At 33.1% G+C, this 21,489-nt stretch overlaps 1 protein-coding gene across 12 annotated transcripts in view; it reads left to right on the top strand.

Moving 5' to 3' along the window:
• The window catches only part of DMD (dystrophin), a 986,794-nt gene that overhangs the window by 259,203 nt on the left and 706,102 nt on the right, over nt 1-21,489 (top strand). For 11 of the 12 annotated variants that reach the window (XM_042866635.1, XM_042866641.1, XM_042866633.1 and 8 more), the window contains exons 8-12: nt 342-520; nt 1,422-1,544; nt 16,502-16,690; nt 17,006-17,187; nt 20,540-20,690. In XM_042866635.1, coding sequence (XP_042722569.1) covers nt 342-520; nt 1,422-1,544; nt 16,502-16,690; nt 17,006-17,187; nt 20,540-20,690 — 824 coding nt within the window. The remainder of the gene's footprint in view (nt 1-341; nt 521-1,421; nt 1,545-16,501; nt 16,691-17,005; nt 17,188-20,539; nt 20,691-21,489) is intronic. The other variant, XM_042866640.1, reaches the window with a different exon arrangement.

Genomic DNA, 21,489 nt, shown 5'->3' with positions numbered 1-21,489 from the left:
TGCAAGAAAATGTAGCTTTTCCTACATGTAGTCCTGTTTAATGAGGATCATGCTGTCAAATTGCATACCATGTGCATTTTCAATAAAAGAATGTGGGAGGAAAGTTCATGTTGAATGAGAAAACAAAATTACCATTTAAACTTTGGCTTTTTCTTATTGCTATGCAAGTTTGGTCTGCAGTTTTGGAACTAATTGTGAGGTTCTAATTAGTCTCTAGAGAACTCACATGGACAATAGATCACTCATTAGGCTATAAACTTCTTATAAAGTTGATTAGCTATTTTCTCATGCACATTGTCTAATATGGAAACTGAAATGATGCATGTTAATTTGCCTTTCAGACGTTGCAACTGCCTGTCCAGATAAGAAGTCCATCTTAATGTACGTGACTTCCCTCTTCCAAGTTCTGCCACAGCAAGTCACTATGGAGGCCATCAGGGAGGTGGAAATGCTGCCTCGGCACTCAAGGGTCACTAGAGAAGAGCACACACAAGTACATCAACAGCATTTTTCACAAGAGGTGAGTCGTCACTGTTCTTTTCTGCTTTCATCTTGCTTCTTTAATTTCCCTTACTTACCCCAGAAGCTTGATGTTAGTTGCCAATGGAAAGTAAAAAAGTCCCTTTCAGTACTTTTGTACTGTTTTTCACATTGTACCCGGCTGTTTAAACTAACTTCTGAAGAACTATGTGCTTTGCAGTTCCCTTCTACAGCACTGGATATTTTGGCTGTCAAAGTATGCTAGGTGAAGGAACACAAAACCTGGAGAAAGTTTTACATTCTAACCACAGATATGTTAGAAGCCTATTTTGCCTTTTACAGCTGCTGCTATTTTTCCACATTCATGACACATTTTTAATTACTTTTATTTTTCTTTTGGCATTTCTTTTATACTGACTTGCATTTTAAGACTATTTGTTCTTACCTCACAGTTGGCTGCTCAGAAAGCTCAAGTAATCCCTGGAGTTAATTATTCTACCTATTCCAGTTATGTTTGTGACTGAAATCATCAGTTGAAAGTGTTCAGTGGATTTTAGGCCTGGTGTGCTTGTTCTGAATTTAATCTCTATTTTTTGGGATGCTCAGTACAAGCAAATGAGTATTAGCTTTGTTTATTCAGGATTTGCTAGAAGATCAAATGTTTGTTGTTGTTGTTTTTTAGCTATTCCCCAGTTATTTGTAGAGAATTTTCAATTTGTGTTCATATTCTGCTTGTATTGAGTCCTGAGATTTTCTACCTTTTGAGGAGAAATGTCAGGTTTAATACTATCCCAGTTTTAACAGCAAAATATTAACACTGTACTTGACAGATAAAACTGCTTATGCCCTTTCTGCATTTACTTTTGAAATCATTGCTTTACTTCTAAAATATTTTCATATCCATATAGCTGTTCTTTCCACCTCTGATTTCTTCTTCATAGATCACAGTCAATATACCCCCGAGACCTTCACCTTCTCCTAAACCACGGTTCAAAAGTTATGCATATGCACAAACTGCGTATGTCATACCCCCTGACCAAAAAAGGAGGCAGGTTCCTCCACAGGTCTGTCAATATTGCTTTTTTTTTTTTTTTAATCTTTTTTTTTTTTACATTGTTCTGTTAAGCTTGTGGCTGGAGTGAAAGCTTGTGCATTTTGCTTATATCTGATCTTGACGAGCCACTTTTCTCAGTCGTTTTTTGTTTGTTTGTTTGTTTTTTAGTATCTGTCTAGTTGTTTTTTTTTGGTAAATTTCAGCATGGCTGGCAAGAGATGTTATGCTGATTGCTGGGGATGAAGAATATTCAAACACTGAAGCTGTTTTAGAATTCTAATCTTTTTCCCTTTGTCATTTTTGTAAATAGTATGTCTGTTGACTTTAAAGACTACTAAAAGAACAAACTAAACACACGTATTTGGCATCTCATTGTTATTAAACTTGTGTCTCGGATTATAAAAAAAAGTGAGAACTGCTGATTTTCTGTTATTTCCCAATTCTCATAACTTTTTGAAGAAATTTACATTTTTCAAAAGATTACCATAGTTGGAAGAAAAAAAAAAAAAAGAGAGAAAAAAAACATCAAATTTAATATTGCTTAAATGTCCTGTATTATGAAATGATAATAGCTGATCATTTTAATAAAAAATGGCACCACATCAACATTTCAGGTAGGGATTCTTTGATTTTTGTATTGTTTTTATTTACTTACTTTTATTCTTACTTAGCTTCCGTAGTTTAATCTTATTTGTTTCAACCAGTCCTCATCATAAAACTTTCAATATTGAGATTTTATAACTTTTGACAAATGTGAGAGCCAAATATTGTGCTTTACTTTCATTATTGTGGAAAGAAGAAAAAAAAAATCTGCATTTGACACTGCAGTGTGAGTATGCTGTTTAAACTCTAAAAATATATTTCAAATTTACATTTTAATTTTGAACACTGCTTCTGAATCTACTCTTCATGTGACAGATATTTTACTGGATAACTTCCTTTAAGTATTCCAGGAAAATAAAACTGTGCACATCTGCATGAGCCTTGCTTCGTTATACTAACATTGAATGTGTTGCAATGGTAACTGAAAATGTCATTTATTTAAATAAGATGTTTAAAGTTGATATGACTGATTTCTTGTGTTTAGGTACTAAACTGATAATTCAGAAGAAAGAGAAGTCATAATAGGATTTTTTTTTTCCTTGAGCCAATTTTGTTCTGACTTATTTTATTTTTGTCAATGTTCCAACTATTCAAATGTAATGTACAAGCTTGTGTAACATTTTGAAGTCAATGCTTCAAAAACTACTAAGATCTATTACAAAATTTTTTTTGTCATTTAGTCCTCACCTTTCATCACAGTCCTCAGATTTCCTTTTTTCTGAGTTTGGAGGTATATTATATTTCTTTAATTTATTATTCTTTATTATATTTATATATTTATATTATTTATATTATATATTATATTGGAGGTCTGTTATACTTCTGCAATAGCTATTATTACAGCATTTAAATTCTGCCAATTTGACAGAATCTGAAGACCTAACCGGAACTGGGCCATATTATGCTGGAGGGTAAACAAGCATTAACAAAGGATTTGTTTTAAAGTCCCAGGTGAAAAACACCTGACTGTATCATTCTCATAAAAATAAAGTTGTATTACAAGTAGTACCAATTAATATTCTATTTCAGTTTATACAGAATCAGTGGTAATGACTTTCTTTTTTTTTGCCTCTAGCTATGTATAGATTAAAGAACAGCAGTCATCTAATTTACAGGAAGTTTATAATCCTGGTAAAATTGTAGTTGATAATTTTTGCTCTCAGTATCTGAAGCTTATATACCTTAATAATCTCATCTATTTTAACTAAGTCAAATATTCCTTTCAGTTTTCATTTCCCTTCCAATTTTCTGCCAGCTACATTATACTTCAGCTATATTATGATTTTGGGGTACCCTTATTGATTTTGCAAATGCCTGTACAATTTCCAGTCAAATTTATTTCTGTAGGGCATGCAGATTTATTTCTGTAGAAGCTCATTATTTCTTCAGTATAAAGTAAAATCAACATTTAATGCATGTAGAAAATTTCATAACTCAAGTAGAGCACCCCTTCAATGTCTCTGTTTCTTAGTAGCTGCCTTCACTGAAATTTTAAGGCTATTGGAGAAAAACAGCTTGAAATAAATCCCTTTCTATTCTAGAAAAGAATAGAATCCTTTCTTAACATTCTTTGTGAAAGTTTCTCTACTTCAGTTGTTGTTGCAAGTAGCAGCATCAGACCTTTGAAATCAATCACACTAAAGTATTGTGTGTTCTTGGTGTTTTAAATTTCTGAATGCTTAGAGCATTAGGCCGTTTTATCAGCATCCTGTTACACCATCATCTGTCAACATCTTTTGCCTTATGACCTTATCACTTCTGTGTCACGTTTCCATTTGCTTTCCTTTCCGCTTATTGCTCCTCTTCTTACTAATACTAATATGTTGTGAAGGTTCACAACATGCATGCAGTTGCATTAAAATCCATCATTTGAGCTCATGATTTGTCGCTTAGAAACATACTTCTCTGTAAGGCCTACTATTTTAGTTACACAAATTTTGGCCAGAGAATTCTAATTTTGCTTAACTGTGGCTGATGCTTCTCAGATTCAAAGAAAATATTTTCTGCCAACCAGTTCACCCATTGCCATCTTATTTGGTCTCTGTTTGGGCACTTTTAGTTGAAGTTAAGCCTTTTTAAAAGTTGTTACTAAACATGGTTAGTAGTTCTGCTAATGGCAAGAAAGAGTAAAAAATATAAAAACATAAAATATAAAATATCAATTTAAAATTCCCCTTCAGGTTTTGTGTTATTTATATGAAACTTTTATATGTGACATCAGTTAATTTCATTGAACACCTGACAGAGAAGAACAGTATTTTTCCTGTTTTTTCAGATAATGTTTTGTCAGGGCAGTTTCAAATATTGATCCCAGGCAAAATTCTCATCTCACTGTCTTCTTACTTGCTCTCCTCTGCCTGAACTCCATAGCATGTATATGACACTGTCTTAAATGAGTTCAAGTACCAAGGGAAAAAATAAAATCAAAGACTGAAGTACCTAGAAAATGATTTTAATATATTGAAAAAATAATGTTGAAAACTTTATGAATTGGGATAAAAAAAAATATAAATCTATCTATGGAGATTGGTGCCAGTGCTAATAACACTTTTGTCAAGACTGTTTTAAAAGCCAAATATGATTCTGCTTGCCTTGGATTCCTTAGATTAAGGAAGATCAAACCCATTGTATTTTGATATCTTATAGATTATTTTCTTCTGACAAAAGTTAATATTTCTTCTTTCTCTGATATTTGAAGTACAGTGTTAATGTTCAGGATTACTTTTAGCACTTAGACTGATAAACATCAGTAGATTTGAATTTAAATAATTTGGTATTCAGTAGGGCCAGTGTGGACAGTATTGCCCAGCACTTAATGATTTACTTTGAGACGTAGGTATCAGAGGCTTCATCTCAGGCCTCAGTGTAACATTCAGTTGTGGGAAATTTCTAACCATGCAGTCATTACTCCTGTTCTACTGAAGTATAATAAAATATTTTTCCATATGTTCTCTGTTTTGTCCTATGTACTTTACAGAGATACTGTACTTTACTTTCTCTATCATTAATTCATTAATACAGTAGATAACTTGGAAGATTTCTAGAACTGCATTAGAAACGGAATCTGAGTTTACTTTCTCACAGTTCTTTTGGCAAACTTTGCCATGAGATTCCTAGTGGTTTAGATTCTCGGTTTGCTATATTCTTGCAGTGTGGCGTGTCCCATGAGAGTTACTAGCCTGTGCCTTGCTCGCTTTTTAAGGATAGTGTATTATTGAGAAATTTAAAAATGCTGTAGTATAAATGTATCCGTTGTATACTCAGCATTGATCTAATAAATCTGAATAATTCACCTCCACATGGTTTGTAATATCAAAGAACAAAAGGGATACTTGATTGGAATTATTTTTTTCTTACAGTTAGAAACATAGCAAGATTGCATAAGTCATTCTCTGTCTATATTATTAGAATTTTTGAACGAGAACTGTACATTCTTTCTGTAACACACTCTATGCTTTATTTTTTTGTTTGTTATTTTTAGATGCTTTCAACATGTTTTACGTTTCATCTGTAGTTTTTTGAAAGGCACACATAGCACGAGGTTCTTTCTAAGATGTACTGTAATAGAACAACTGTTTGGTTTTGTTTCTAAAGAGTCTGTTACATAAATTCAATCTGTTGTCAAAATCTATTGCAAAATTAGAAACCTCATGAGTGTGAGTGGAAGCATTCACCTCTAAAATAAAGTTTTGGCCTATAAAATAATATTGCCATATTAGGCATTTTTTATTTATCTTATATTGAATAGGAATCCATTTCTTAGGGTTTTTTTTAATTGCTTACATTTGAAGGCGTACCATAGGATAGGAAGGATACACAAAACTCAAAAATGTTAATTTGAGCTAATCCTGTACCACTGAGTCTCTCAAATGTGAGGTTGTTGATAACAGTTTACGTATCTAATATATCCAATCTAATATAAAACAGTAACTATAACAATTTGTTTTAAACAGAACACATTAATTTTCCAAATATATTTGTTCTTCACTACCAGCATTTATTAAAATAGCCTGCACAAAAAATAAGCTAGCAGAAACGAAAAACTGAATGGAGGCTGAATTATGCTATTAGTACCATTATAGGAACTGCATTTCTAGTACTTAGTATTAGTTTACTCAGAGTAACTTGTTGAGTTTGAATTTCACAGTGGAATAAACATAGAGAGATTATACAACATACTATCTACTCCTAAAGACATTGGAGTTTGATATCCAACAGAGAACTACATGACTGCATAGCTTTTCCCACCTGAATTACATGTGAAAATATTGTGAATAGTAGAAATGTGTTCTTAATAATAAGATTGGCTGTTTCTCACATGCCTCTGTTACCAAGTTCACCACCTGCCAACCAATGCCCAAGCAGTCCCTGAGTAGCAACCCCCTACTCAGCCATCTCTCCCCAGTTTTATTGTTCAGCACAACACTGTGTGATAAAGGAGCTGATCAGTTTAATCTAGCTGTCCCGGTTCTGTCCCTGTCCAACTCCTGGTGTGCCCCCAGCTCCTTGCTGTCAGGACAATTCAAGAGATAGATAAGTCCTTGACTTAGTGTAAACACCACTTAGGAAGAAAACAGGACACATGCATTCTGAATATTAATTAAATGAATTAATTCATTACGCTACATATGTATGTATGGAAATCTGCGTATACATACACACAGGGGAAACATTTTATCACCTAAATAGCAATTATGAGACAGTACTTCTTTCATAGGTCAGGTATTTCTTTCATATCTTTCATAGGTCAGTATCCACGTTATTTTGGCACAAAAATGCATGTGCAAATATGTATAACTGAAAAAAAAAAAAAACAACCCTACAAAAAACCCTTGACCTATAAAATACAGATTATTTGAGTGCTAATTAAGGTGCTTCTGCTACCCTGAAATCCTAGTTGTCAAATGTAAATTTACTGTGCAGAATTTTATTACAGTGACTAACTGAAATTGCTGTGATTAAATTCTGTTTCAATTATAAAAGTTTTGGTTTTTTTTGTTTTTTGTTTTTTGTTTTTTTTTTGTTTTTTTTTTTTTTTTTTTTCTCTTTACTCTGAGAGGAAAACAAATGTGACAGGATATAATTGGGAGATGTGGGAGGTGAAGTCTGTTAATAAATAGCTTCAGAAAAAATAACTGGTAGTAATCTAAGCATGTTTAATTCTTCATTTTTGCAGGAAGTCTTACAAATACCTAAACTATAGCATGAAACTGTCCTACGTTTCTGCTTTCGTACACCTCCAGTTAAATTTGACAGTCTCTATAACAGGTCTGTGTGACAACAAACTAGCTTTGAGTATTCAGAAAAAAGATACATATTTTTTTTCAGCACTGTATCCTGTTTTCAGAAATGACTAGCAATGGATACATAGGAACAAGAAAATAAGTAAGACTGATTACATGTACTGAAATATTAGCGTGTTTTCACTTACTCTCCTCTGATCTATGGCTCTGAAATTTCTGGAGCCACAGATGGGTGTTTGAAGATCTGTCCTTGGAAACCTTCAAGGTCAGGCTGGATGGGCTCCGAGCACCTGGATGTAGCTGTAGGTGTCCCTGTCCATTACAGAAGAGTTGGTGACCTTTAAGGGTCCCTTCCAATTCAAAAAAATATCTGATTCTGTGGTATCTTAATAGTTAGCTGTACTGAGTGGATTTTTATCCTGTTCTTACATCTGGATGCTTGTCTTTGTAAATGTTTAGCAGTATTTTTATGTGCTTTTCGTATGTCTAGAAATACTTGTATGTTCCGGTTTTTTTTATCTATTAAAATTATTAGTAATAAATTTGATATGATTACTGAACTTAAAAATGTGGGGCTGCGCATTCAGAGGAGGAAAAAAAAACCCTATAGTGAGGTGAACAGCTATCATTTTATCTCATTTTCAGCTTTAGATTTATCATTCAGAACATGTTGAGACAAGTTAGGCAGTCATACTACAGAATTGGTAAGAAATATTAAATTACTTAATCCACTTATGGAACAGCTTTTTTGTTAGCTTGTAATTTTAAATTAAAAATATATTCTTTGACATGATTTCTGTTGAAAATGGAAAACCTCTTTAAGTTTAATATAAGCAAAAATGCATTTAGGAAGAGTTAATTCTAATGAGGGTAAAGCACATAAGAGCCATGAACAGAGTATTCAGCCTATTCAAGGCAATTTGACTGACTAAGATTTTAGATGACTGTGCAAAACCAACTTTTTAAATAAAGTCTCCCAACTATGATTACACAATTTTTAATACTCTAAAATCTCCAAGCCTCTGTCCTCAACTTCAGAGAAACTAATTAGTATGTCCACTAATTGGCTCTTGTCCCAAATATTTCTTAAAAGAGTCATGTTATAGATGTATCATTTTTTGGTTAATTGCTCTTGCTATTGAAGCTTTTTAGTACTGTACTGTGTGAATATATAAAAAGAGTTTTGAGTTACATATTCTTATTCTGAAGACCAAATGATCTTTGATGAAAATCCTGAGGAGAATTATCATGGATTGGTAGCCCAAAATAATAGCAGAATTAATTTCTGTGAATAAAATATTTGAGGTAATCATTGACTTAAATTTTGCAATTTTTATTTGCAAATTATATTTTGTAATTTATTGCTTTTGCTGGTTAAAACTCACAGCAAATAGAGTTAAATGCAGTGCAGATTACTGGTCAATTAAGATTCATATGCTTGCAGTTTGCAAAGAAAGTATGATAAAATTTTCTGTTTGCAGCTTATTTCATCTTCCAGCCTTTATATTTTGTGACTTCTAGCTTTTTATGTTTCTCTATGACCATACATTCAGTAACTTGAATTTTGAGCTTAAGGATTATACTGTGCTATACAGAAGTATACTGACATGATAGTCAATGCTTTTTCAGATATTTATAAATGAATGCACACACACGCACGTATATCTTAAAACCATTTATTTCTTCCTTTTAATGTAACTTCTATGCTGTCATTCAGCAATAATTCATGTTTCATTCATCTTCTGAAGATGGAAAATGTGATTTTGTTACCAGTTGGTGCATTTAATGAATTTGAGTTTAGATCTGTGAGCTAATTCATTTGATTTGACTTTCTGTAACTTCTCTAGACATTAATAGTGATACTTTCTTTTTTGATCAGCAGCTCTTATGGGACAAGCATCTTTTTGTGAGATATACTGATAGTGTACTCTATGGGGAAAAAAAAAAAGTTCAACATTAGCAGTTCCATCTGTTAATAAAAATTGCCCAAAGTGCCCTCACCTGTTTAAGAACTATTTACATGATTTGTAAATCTTACTATTATTATAAAATTCCTTGGAAGTGTATAGCAATTGCAAAATCTGAAAAATGAACTCTGAGGCACAGCAGGCTTACTTGTAAAGCTACCTTTGGTGCTTGGCTCCATTGCATATGTGGCTCACAGATTTGAAAATGTTTCTGTTTTCAACTGCATTTTATATATACTTTCCAATTTCCTCCATCTAATCTCCACTATACTGATCTGCTCAGTGCCCTATTCAACCTGGCCTTGAACACTTCAAAGGTAGTGTATCCCCAGCTTCTCTTGGCAACCTGTTCCAGTGTTTTACCAATCCCAGAGGGAAGAATTTATTTGTAATTTCTAACCTAAGTCTATCCTCTTTTAGTTCAAAACTGTTGTTACTCCTTGTCCTGTTGCTACACTCCGTGATAAAGAGTCATTCGTCATCTTTTCTGTATGCCTCCTTTATGTCCTGGAAGGCCTCTAGAATTTCTCCCTGGAGTTTTCTCTTCTCCATCCGGAACCATCTAAATTCTCAAAGCCTGTCTTCATAGGCATAGTGCTCCAGTACTCTGAACATCTTGTCTCTTCTCTGGACTCACTCTAACAGGTCCCTATCCTTATGCTGGGGACCTCATACCTGGATTCAGTATTATAGGTGAGGACTCCGGAGTAGAGGGTGAGAAGAATCTCCACTGACCTGCTGGTCACATTTATTTTTATGCAGCCTTAGAACCAGCTAACTTTCTAGGCTGCAAGCACGCACTCTTGGTTAGCATCAAACTTTTCATCCACCAAAAACTCCAAGTTCTTCTGAACAGGGCTGCACGCAATTCTTTCTCTGGCCAGCCTGAATTCATGTTTGGAATTGGCCCGACCAAGGTGCATGACCTCGCACTTGGCCTTATTGAGCTGCACATGTTTCATAGAGGCCCACCTCTCAAGTCTATCACGATCTCTTTGAATTGCATCTCTTCCCTCCAGTGCGTCAACTTCACCACACAACTTCGTGCCATCAGCAGATTGCTGAGGTTGCACTCAATTCCGTTGTCCATGTCACCACAATGATTTTATGTAACACCAATAGATGTAACATAATACCAGTTAAGTAGCAGGAGGGAGAGAGAATATAAAACAAAGCAGAAATGTCAACAACTAAACAGGGTAGTGGAAAGAAGTCTAATATTTTCACCAGAATGATGGAGAAATAAGCATCAAATTATATTTTCATGGCTGTTTGAAGTAGAAAGCTGTAGAATTCACAGTGAAGTGTATATGAAAATGAAGAGAACCCTGATTTTTTTTTTTTTTTTTTTTAACTTTTTACTCTTGGCCCTTGTATCCGTAGTCTTATTCTTGAAATCTCCAATGACAATTAAGCAAAATAGCTTTGATATATGTTTCTCCATTTCTCTTTCAACGAAGAGAAAAGGAATAAAGTCTGCATTTGTTTGTCAATTCCAATACAATACATTAAGAGACTATTTGGTGCTTTTTTGGGTAACTCACTTGTATTTATTTTGGCTAAGATAGAATTAACTTATCTCTATCCTGGTTTTCTGTTATCCATCTTAATGGCCTTTCTGCTTATGGAAGTATTTAAAATACATTTTAATTAAGAACATAGAGCATTTAAAAGGTCTTTGTCAGAACAGTCTATGTTAAAGTGACTGAAGACCTTATCATGTTACGAATTCACAGTTTTAAAAATAAAAATAATTAAAAAAAAAACATTATTACATTTTCTCTTCCATCTTGGATTCTTTGTCACACAACAATCACAACTCAGATTTTAGTGTGGAATAATAATCATCAATGGATAAAATTACCTATAGATATTCACCCCGTTGGTAACACTATCTATCAAGTACTGAGAACAGACCCAGATTTCTATATCTGTCATGTACTTTCAGAACCCTGCTTCTACTTTCTGTCAGATAATTTTGTCAAGATTCATTAATACTGCAAATTTATTCTGCTGTGAAATTTTTACCTTTCTTTATGTTAAGAGCACACTTACATGTTCTTTAGAAATGTGATGACCTGACATTCTACTGTACAAAGTAACAGCACCTGAAATATACATCCCATTAGAATTTGGCTTCTTCTTGGATTGGAATAGGGAAGTGTTGAGAAATGGTGGTATTTTCGTAGCAAGAAATCTTAATTTTCTTATAGGTGTATGGTGAATTAATTCAGTTCAATCACAGTCAGTTCATTTAACACATCTATATCAAGTCATCTTACTGTTTAGAGTCATAATTCTTAATTGCTTGAAGAAGGGCCATTCTTTGAAGAAAGTACTGTGCATCTTGTCATCAATAATACTTCAAACAGGGATACATTTCATAGAACAAAAATCTCAATATAATTAGAAAATGGAAAAGGCTGAAATGTTTTCTGATAAATTTAAAAGAATAAATAGCATATATGTTTAAGTAGGTTTTGTGAAAAATGAGTCAAAGAGCTTGTAAAAAAAACTGTTCTGTTTTTTCAGGTATAGGTGTGTTGAAGAAAACAAGTAAATGAAGGGATGAAATCCTTTTTTTTGAATGATTTATCTGACCATAAATGTAAAACTAAAAAGCTTCAAATTGTGAGAAAATTGGATTATTCCAGGTAGCTGACAGTCTCAGTTCCTATTTCTTAACTCTTATACTGTTTTAACAATTCTTAGTTATTCTTTTTCTTACCTAGTCTTAGTCTCTTCCCTTAGTCATCTCATACAATTTGTTTCAAGATTTTCACTAGCTTTCAGTTGACTTGAGCATACTTCTAGAGTTATGCACAATTGTCTGTAGCCAGGGAAGTCTGTGGCTTTTCCAGACTTCATGTTTACCAGCTGTATCTGTGGGAGTGGTTGAGTGGTTAAATATAAGCATTTTCTTTTACCATTTCCAGACAATATTTTCAGCATTTTCTTTCATCTGTAATACATTTAGATTCATGCTGCCTGCTTTTGACTCTGTTCAGTTGCAGTGGACTTACCAGTCTACTACATGTGAAAACCGCCAGTTGCAAGGAGAGGGGGATTCATCCAGATGGAAGCATCTTCAGTGTAAATGGATTCACTAAAGAAATCTGCTACTATAATGTAGGGTGCCTCAAATGAGCGAGCAAAAACTGCAGTTTTTCAGATTTTTGGTATGCTTAAATCTTGAGTGAATTTTCACATGAATGACAAAAAGAGCCCCTTCCTGATCAAAGATATTTCCACTTGCAAAGAAATTACTAGAATCCTGAATAAACTGAAAATACCAACCTCATTTATAATGGGGAAGTAGTTAATGGTGTAGTAACAAGTGACCTGGACAATATATCAGTTTTATGACCAAAAATGACTGAACCATCCTATGATATTATCATAGTCTTTATTATTGTGAAGAACATTTCAGTCTGAACAGTTATAATTTTACAATTTTAAAGACATGAAATATGATTTTGTAATGAGAAACCTTGCACAACTGATGGGATAAGCAATGATATCTGTCTTTTCTGGTAGGAACTGTGATTAGATGGTCAAATTGCATGCTATTTTCTGAGGCTGTAATTCTGAAAAGGCGGTTTTTCCAAAGGAGAAAACTACACTGAATATAAAACTGCATTTGTTAAAAAGAAATGTTTCTTTAACATTTGATGCCTCTGAATTTTAAAAGTGTGGAGCTAGATTCATATCGTACAGTGAGACAAAGGCAGATTTGAAACGAAGAAAGATGTAATGTAAATAAGAGTGCTACAATAGATCCTAAGTATTTACTGTAAAACTGCTTCCAGAAACTAAGTAATTTCTGAAACTCATAAGGAGTCTTAGTCAATAACACAAAAATTCTTGGAAAATTTACTAGCATGTGTGAATCTTCTCCTTCCTTTGGGAATATAATATAGTGGTAGGTGAGCAACCCTCACTCTCCTCGCTTTCTCACCCTGAAGCAGCTGGAAGCTCATCATTTAATCACTGTGAATTAATTCAGACAGCTGCCAAGCAAGCCTTATTTTTCCAGTTTCAGAAGATCAAGTGCTTTTTATTTTCTCTTTTTATATTTTAATTTGAAGTGAAATGTTCCTGAGGGTCTTACACTCTTGACAGCCCCTAGTCTCCCCAGCAGAAAATGGTGAAGTATATAAAAACTCACATTCCCATATTTTTATACACATAGGATACGTCTATGTTCATTGGCCAAAAAAAAAAAAAAAAAAAAAAAAAGGGTCCTAGAGGACTACCTTTGTGTCCAAAGTTTGTTTGTTTGTTTGTTTGTTTTGCCTTCTAGGTCAACCCCTGTTTTCCATACAAAAAAAAGACGAGTTAATTTTCCAAAACAATTCCGATGTGGCTGCCTTGCTGATTCCCAGCTGGATGTAAGGCAGCTTTCATCAAATATCTGAATTGTTTGGTTTAATTTCCCCTTAGCATTTGTGTCTTCATGCATGTGTTGTTACTCAATGGATTATATAAACAAACGGGATGTTTTGATTTGACTGCACCCAATCAGCTTTCTTTTGAGCAATAATTAAATTCCTTACTAATAATAGTTTTTATTCAAGAAGGAGACTGCATGCATGCACATATGAGCAGGTTTTTTTCTGAAGTATAGTTTTCCTAGTAATACACCACAACAGTCTAATTTCAGCTTGTCTGAATTGTTTTTTATTCTCTTAAGAATTATGGTTGGAAACCATTCATGGTAGCTATCTCCGTTAGCAAGTCCATGATTTTGGTCTCAATGTGGTATATGCAATAACATCAAATTCTATTTTTCTCAGTATTGTATTTATTCTGAAAAGATTTTATATGAATTCAGAAATAAAGATACTGGCAGGTGTGGTTTGTTTTTAAACTAATTTGTCTACCATTATTATGTATAAAATTCAGGAGTTTAGTTGTTGCTAGTGGATTATGTTCATTATTCTTGGGTTATACAGAATATCATACTGAGATACCTAACTTCTTTTTGTTAATTTTTTTTTTTTTTTTTTTAATACAATGCATGTGGTAGTACCTGTCCGCTTCCAAATGTGAATATTTAATATGGTGTTTAATGTTCCATTTACAGCTGAGCCAACAGGAATCTTAGTTTTAAATGGGAATGTTGGGAATGTTACAGGAATAATAGTCATCTGCTAGTCGGTGTTTGCATAGCACAATTGGAGTTTCCACTGTTTTGCATTCCATATGCAGGATGAGCAAGAATGCTCAGTTATTTCATATAACTAAAAAGCACTGATAGAAGTAGTGAAGATACAGCTTAACATCAGATTGTTGCTTCAGATCTGAAGAGAAATAGACTGCGTGCTCTAGAATAAGAAGTGGCTAATAATATTTCTGCGTCTGATGGTTATTCTCTAGCTATTGCTCCTTCTTATCACCATAAGCGTGGAGGAAAGGAATGTACAATGTTATAGTGACACAGTCCTCAACATTCAGGAACTTGTGTCATCCACAGATATGGGTTTTTTTTTGTTTGTTTGTTTTTGTTTTGGTTTGGTTTTTTTATTGTTTACACATCAACAAGCATCCATTTCTCTGCTATGTTCCCTAATGACTGATTCCAGTTCTCTGCAGTCAGTGATGCTGTAAAATTTCAGGGAACATGGAAAATTTATTGTTGCCTCCCAACACCAAATAAAGGGCTTACTGATGCCATTGTGCACAGTCCTTTGCTTGTACTTCCTTTAGCTCTTTTCTGATTTTCTTATGTCAGGAAACTGCAATTTTTTTGAATGAGAGAACACAATAGATTGGAGTAGATGCCAAGAAGCTACTTTGATATCCATTTATATTACTGTTTGCTTTTCTCTTTTACATTTCTCAAAATTTTATTGAAGTTGTGCAGAAGATAATCTGCACCATTTTGTAGTTTTTTGCTAGTTTGGGATTTTTTAATGCAATTTCATACAGTATTTACAATAACATGAGAGAAAAGTCTTATCAAAATTACTAGGGAAAATTACACCAAGTATTTGTTCTGCAGAGGAGCAGTTAGCGAGTGTTTGCTTTAAGAGATATCATACACGAGAGAACATTCTGTGTGGTATCTAGAGGATGAGAGATTTTCAGATGGAGAATTTTCAGTCAGATGACAGATGGAACAATGGTCAGTTTACCTCTTTCTGTAGTAAATTAGGTAATTAAAAGATAACTTGCTGCGTAAATGTAATATGGTTGGGTTATTTCTTAATGAAATTTATGTAACACTTAAAAATCTAGATTTGCATACAGTTCAGATGTTGATTTGTCAGCAGGAATATGTGCTGATATTGTCTGTGCATCACTATTTATTTTATTAAAACCAGATTATTGAGGTCATCAGATTTCCAAGCCTGCTTTTATGATGTACCCTTATTTACTAAGCAGCTTTTTTCACATGTAAACAGTGAAGAAGTTAAGTTAGCCTAGCGCACATTCCTTTTTAGTGATCATATTACATCCTTTTTAGTTCTAGGATTAAACTTTGACTTTCTGTCCTAAGCTACAGTGAAAGGCTTCAAAAGCTCTACCAAATGTTCTCTTTGCTCAAGTATATTTATACTAATAAATCTTTAAATTTCTTGATATATTTTTTGATGGAGGCCTAAATATAATTTTATGTGTTTGCTTTTGTACTGACTAGCTAGCAAATTAATTAAACTTTGTCAGATTTTTTTATAAATTTATGAGGTGACATTTTCTATATCAAGCCATGTTTGTAGCTTCTGTTTTGTCTTCTAAGATCAGAGTAATTATTAAATACTTGTTATTGATGTATTGGTTTCACTGCAGTGTCAGCATGCAACTTTCAGCTTTCTGATGATATAGTTTTACTAGCTGCTGTAGAAAATAAATTTCTTTCAGTTCCAAAAGAGTATAACAGAACTCTACAGCTACAATTTAAATATTGCAGTTTTTCTGAATGTTTGCTAGATAATTTGAATTTGTGTGTAAAATATCTCATTTAATCTGAATTTAGTTATTTTCCTCAATTTATCTTGGGTAATTAGCAGGTATACTAATATGTAATCCCTTGCATTAGCTGTCAAATTGTTATATAAAAAGCTGTTTTATTATACAAGAAAATGGCATTTTATGTATTCCTTTCTAGAACTGTCTGAGTAGGTTCTCTTTGCATTACTGTTTTTGATCAGTTTTTGGAAACTGTTGAAAAAAGAACATATACCACCACAGTGATGAGGTCCGAAATGGATCTTGACAGCTACCAAACTGCTTTAGAAGAAGTACTCACGTGGCTTCTCTCTGCTGAAGATGCATTACAAGCACAAGGGGATATATCCAGTGATGTAGAAGTTGTTAAAGAACAGTTTCATACCCATGAGGTATGTATTTATAATCATCTTCTGTTGGTCATTTATCTACTTGGATCTTGTAAGAAAATGAAAAAGATGTATATTAAACAAATATATGTATTTGTTTATTTTAAATTTTTATTTGTAGAATTTAAAGGCAGTACTGAATGCAAAATGTTGAAGTGCTCATTTCTGTTTTGTGTTACAAGATTTGAGGAGAGCTTGGAAAAAAAAAAAATTGAAAAATCAGGTTTGGAATATGGTGGAATTGAAGATATTTCTCTAAAGTTTGCTCTTCCCTTCCAGTGAATTAAACTTAAAACAGGATCTTCTTTCTATTGTCAGGGTTTCATGATGGAATTAACAGCTCACCAAGGCCGTGTTGGTAACGTTTTGCAAGTTGGAAGTCAACTTTTAACAATTGGAAGGCTTTCAGATGATGAAGAAAACGAAATTCAAGAACAAATGAATCTACTCAATTCTCGATGGGAAAGTCTCAGGGTTGCAAGTATGGAAAAACAAAGCAAGTAAGTGATATGCCAGGTAAACTAATATGCATCAAATTTAGCTGGAACAATCCTGAACTTGAGTAACAGCTGTGCATTTTTCACTGTAAACAAGATTCAAACTTACTGCTTTTATTTTAACCTGAAATTTGACGTGTAGTGACACTGAAGCTTAAATACATTTTAAGTATTGCTTTTAATGTTAAAAATAATGTTTAAAAAATTCTAATTAAAATTAGAAATGTTAACATTTCTGTGTCTTGTTTTGAAATTTTGTTTTCCAGAGTAGTATTTATTATAAGAAAGTCCATAAAGTAAAATCTTGTCATTATGCTGCTGTAATTTATTTTGCTCTGTATGGAGTGTTTAACAGAAGAAATTTATTGAAAGGTGACTTTATTTTTGTGAATTGAATTCCTTCAGCTTTAAGAAAATTCTGTTATGTACCTGTCTTTCACATACCTTTTTTCTCAGATTTTTTTTTTTTTTTTTTTTCACATGGAGTCTTTTAATTCCTGTCTAATGCAATAATTCAGCTTCAAACTCAGCTGACTGGATTCTGTTTTGCCTTGTGGAATTTTGCACCCTTACTGATCCTTCTGTAAAAAGGAAGCAATGGTGAAGTTTACAACTATCATACTGAGTCAAATCCACAGGATACTTTAAAATTAATGGGATGTCACTGTCAGTTTCTTTATAGTTAAGAAGTTAATTGCTAAGTATAGCCATTCTATACAATAAATACAAATAAGTGCAGCAACAAACCACCCAAATTTGAGATCTCTGATGGCTTCTTAATTTTTCTCTCAGAAAAATGTACTAAGCAAGAAACTCTTAGGTACACCTGCAGAGCAAGTCCTTTTATATCTGTGATTTCTATAAAAGATTGAATATCTTTGTTAATCAGGAAAAGAACAAGCTTTAGAGGAGGTACATGATATACTGAGCATCTTTTCATCTCATTTTTTCTGCTGTAGGTAGGAAATATTGGGCTGTATCCACCTACTGCAAACTAGTGTGTTGCACCTACACCAAGCAGTGGGTTCTGTGAACCACTGCACTGATTTGATTGTTCACGTCTTATATTATGCAGTCTGTTTAGCTCTTCCATGACTTCAGGTTGTTTCCAGTTGAGAGAGATTACTGAGATGAAAATAGTTGTATCCATTTTGTAACTTATCATTTTTTTTTTTCCATGTCTTTTTGGACCTGTGTAAACTTAATACCATCCAAAGCATCCTTTGGCAGTGAATTCCATAGGATTCTTCCTACTATTTTTCTGAGGGATGGTGTCTTTTTGTTGGTTTTAATCTGGTCTCTGCTAACTTATTCGTGGTCAACATCAGTTAGATTTTCTTACTCTTGCTATAAATACATGTATTTTATTATTTATCTTGCTCTTTTGCTCTTCTTTGAGCAAATAAATTCTACCTTATCTTTCTGGCATAAAAGCAACCAGAATTGCAGACAATATTAAAAGGCAAGCTATAATTTTGAACAATCACATAACATTGTTATGTTTGTTTTGGTAATTTTCCTGCAATAAATGCGTAGTAATTCCTTCCCTCTCCCCCTTTCCCCATTTTTTTTTTTTTAATTGAGTATTGAGATTTTGTTTTTGTGTTTTCTCTCCATTATGACCTTGCATAAATCAGTGATGAATGAAATCAGCAGAAGATGAGAACTTCACAGAGAATGTTGTGTTACTGGTGTTACTGTTTAATTTTAATTTCTTATTTAAAAAATAAAAATAAAAATTGGACAAACTTAATGAAATTTTGGTTAAGGTAGAAGAAAATTTCTTAGAAGCAATGAATTTAAAGATGGCTAATATTGACTATTGAGTCACAACAGATTCAGGCACCAGCTGATGGTTTATGAACTGAAACAGCTTTCATATCACATGTAATGTATTTGTATGTTATTAGACTCAATTTAAACTTTCAGGATCTTCTACCTTGTTGTAAAGAATAATCTTTTGAGCACATTGCTGTAATCCCATCTTTAACACTAGACTGACTTGTCAATCCAAACAGAGATGGTTTGTGAAGATAAGAACCACAGGACTGTCTGCCCTCTGCAGTGGGGAGTGAAATTAAAAATAGACTATGCTACAGCACAAGGGAAACAAATGCAGACAATCAGCAAAAATTAAAAAGATTTAGTAATAACAGATACTATAAAAGTGAAAGGGACTTAATATTTGACAAGTCATTTGGGAGATCAGACTATCAGAGGAATTTTGGAGCACAGCAGTGCATTTATTTAAATGCAGTACAAGTTGAATTTACCCTGTGTTCAGTATGTACTGAATATACTTGACTGTTGCAGCAAGTAATGCATTAACATGGTGAAGTAAAACAACCTGATTTTTCATGTCTTCCTCCTACCTTTCCCCAGAATTCTTTGCTGTAAAGTATCTCAGAGTGATAAATGAAACTAGGGAGAGGAAAGCTTACTGCCATTTACCACCTTATAGAGATTTCCACAATTTTTAAAACAGGTTCAATTCAATGAAAAAGTATTTTGTGTTTGAATATCATGGAGGACGGTGAACTGGATCTAAGTTTAAAATTCCATAGTATATGGAAGATGGGAAATAGAAATAATTACTTGTAATTCCTTTGCTTAGCCCCAGCTTACATATTATTTCATAAGTGTTTTTGATGAGTTGCGGATTCTGTTTAGGCAAGACAAGATTAAAGGATTTCTGAAGGTGTCAAGTATGAAATGTGATCTATTTTTTATGGATTTCTGGTCAGATCATTTTGGAGTTATCAAAATACCTTTTAGTTTTTTGAGAATATCTCCATTGGATAAATGAAGATTCAGTGATCTGTGTAATATCCTGAATTTGAAGAAACCTTTGAAGTACATGTCTTTTTTAAGTTTATGAATCCAAATGATGTTTTGAAATTTTGAATAGCTGTAATAGAAATGCAGCTAGAGAATAAAACTTCAGAGAAAACATGAAATATATCCAGTTCCATGGTTCTTTAAATGGATTATATTAATGGTTATTAAGGGTTATTAAGGGTTTTGTTTTGTTTTGTTTTTAATTCCTGGACTCAGGAATTCATTTCAATTTAATTATTGCCTAATTCAGTACTATTTCAACAAATCTTCATTTACCTGCCTGAAAATATTCTTTATTCTGGCTTGACATCTAGCCTCATGAAAATCAGTTTAACAATCAAAATGCCCAAGGATGTTCTTTGTGTCTTCTGGAAAGAACAGATTTTGAGATTGAAAAGTCTTGCAAAGCTGTCATCTAGTTTGCAGTCTGTAATATTAACAAAGATAATCAAGAGCATAAAGGTCAGACAGGTTTTGTTTCATGTATAAATTGAGATGTTATTTTTTTGTTTTACAGTTTACATAAAATCCTAATGGATCTCCAGAATCAGCAACTAGCCCAGTTAGCTGACTGGCTAACGAAAACAGAGGAAAGGACAAAGAAGATAGATTCAGAGCCCTTAGGACCAGATCTAGAGGACTTAAAGCGTCAAGTAGAAGAACATAAGGTATGGTATGGAATTTGGGTACTGCATGCATATATAGTTTCCAAAAGCTTTAAAAAGTGAATTTTTAACATTTTGAATGGCTATTCCTCCCATAAGAACACAGCAGTGTAATATGGAATCTTGGTTTAATACAAATTGTTTTGTACAATTAACAGGCTTTTACTAGTGAGCTACTGTATCACAATTCTGACTTTTATCCTAACACAAAAAGTTTCTTTTTTCCATATAAACAATGCACGAGAATACACTAGGCAACTGTAACATCTCTTTGTTATACATTATAATACAAATCTTATCAGATTTTATAATGCATGTGTTGTTTTTTTTTCTTTTTTCGTGTTGCATTTTTACTCGTGCATGCTGTAAAAACATTGATTCTGTAGCCATAACTGGGTTGCAGCATCTTGTTAGGACTCCTGGGACTGTGAATATGTAACCATGAAGCACTATAAAATAAACTTTAACTTTAAAAAATCTCTTTTAATAATTAGTTAATTAATTAATAGTATCCATGAAAAACAAAAAACTAATAAAAGAAGTGTGGGAGACAATTTGACCAATATATTCCATATTCCATAAGGAAAATGCTCTTCAATTTGAAAGGGAGGGAGCTGGAGAGAGACTGTAATTCATGTAATAGATGTTTTTAACTGAATTAAATCAGCTTTGCATTAATTGAAGTTTCACAATGAATGGACCTTTTTCCTAATTACCTTTACATATGCACTACTAAGCGTCAGTGTATCTTTAAAGACGTAATACATATATATGTATTTGTGACAAGTATGGTGATAGTGTT

Source organism: Lagopus leucura, unplaced genomic scaffold (genome assembly GCF_019238085.1).
Source record: "Lagopus leucura isolate 7727_CA_CO unplaced genomic scaffold, USGS_WTPT01 Super-Scaffold_100001, whole genome shotgun sequence".
Taxonomy (NCBI): domain Eukaryota; kingdom Metazoa; phylum Chordata; class Aves; order Galliformes; family Phasianidae; genus Lagopus; species Lagopus leucura.
This window is presented reverse-complemented; position numbering and strand designations above follow the sequence as displayed.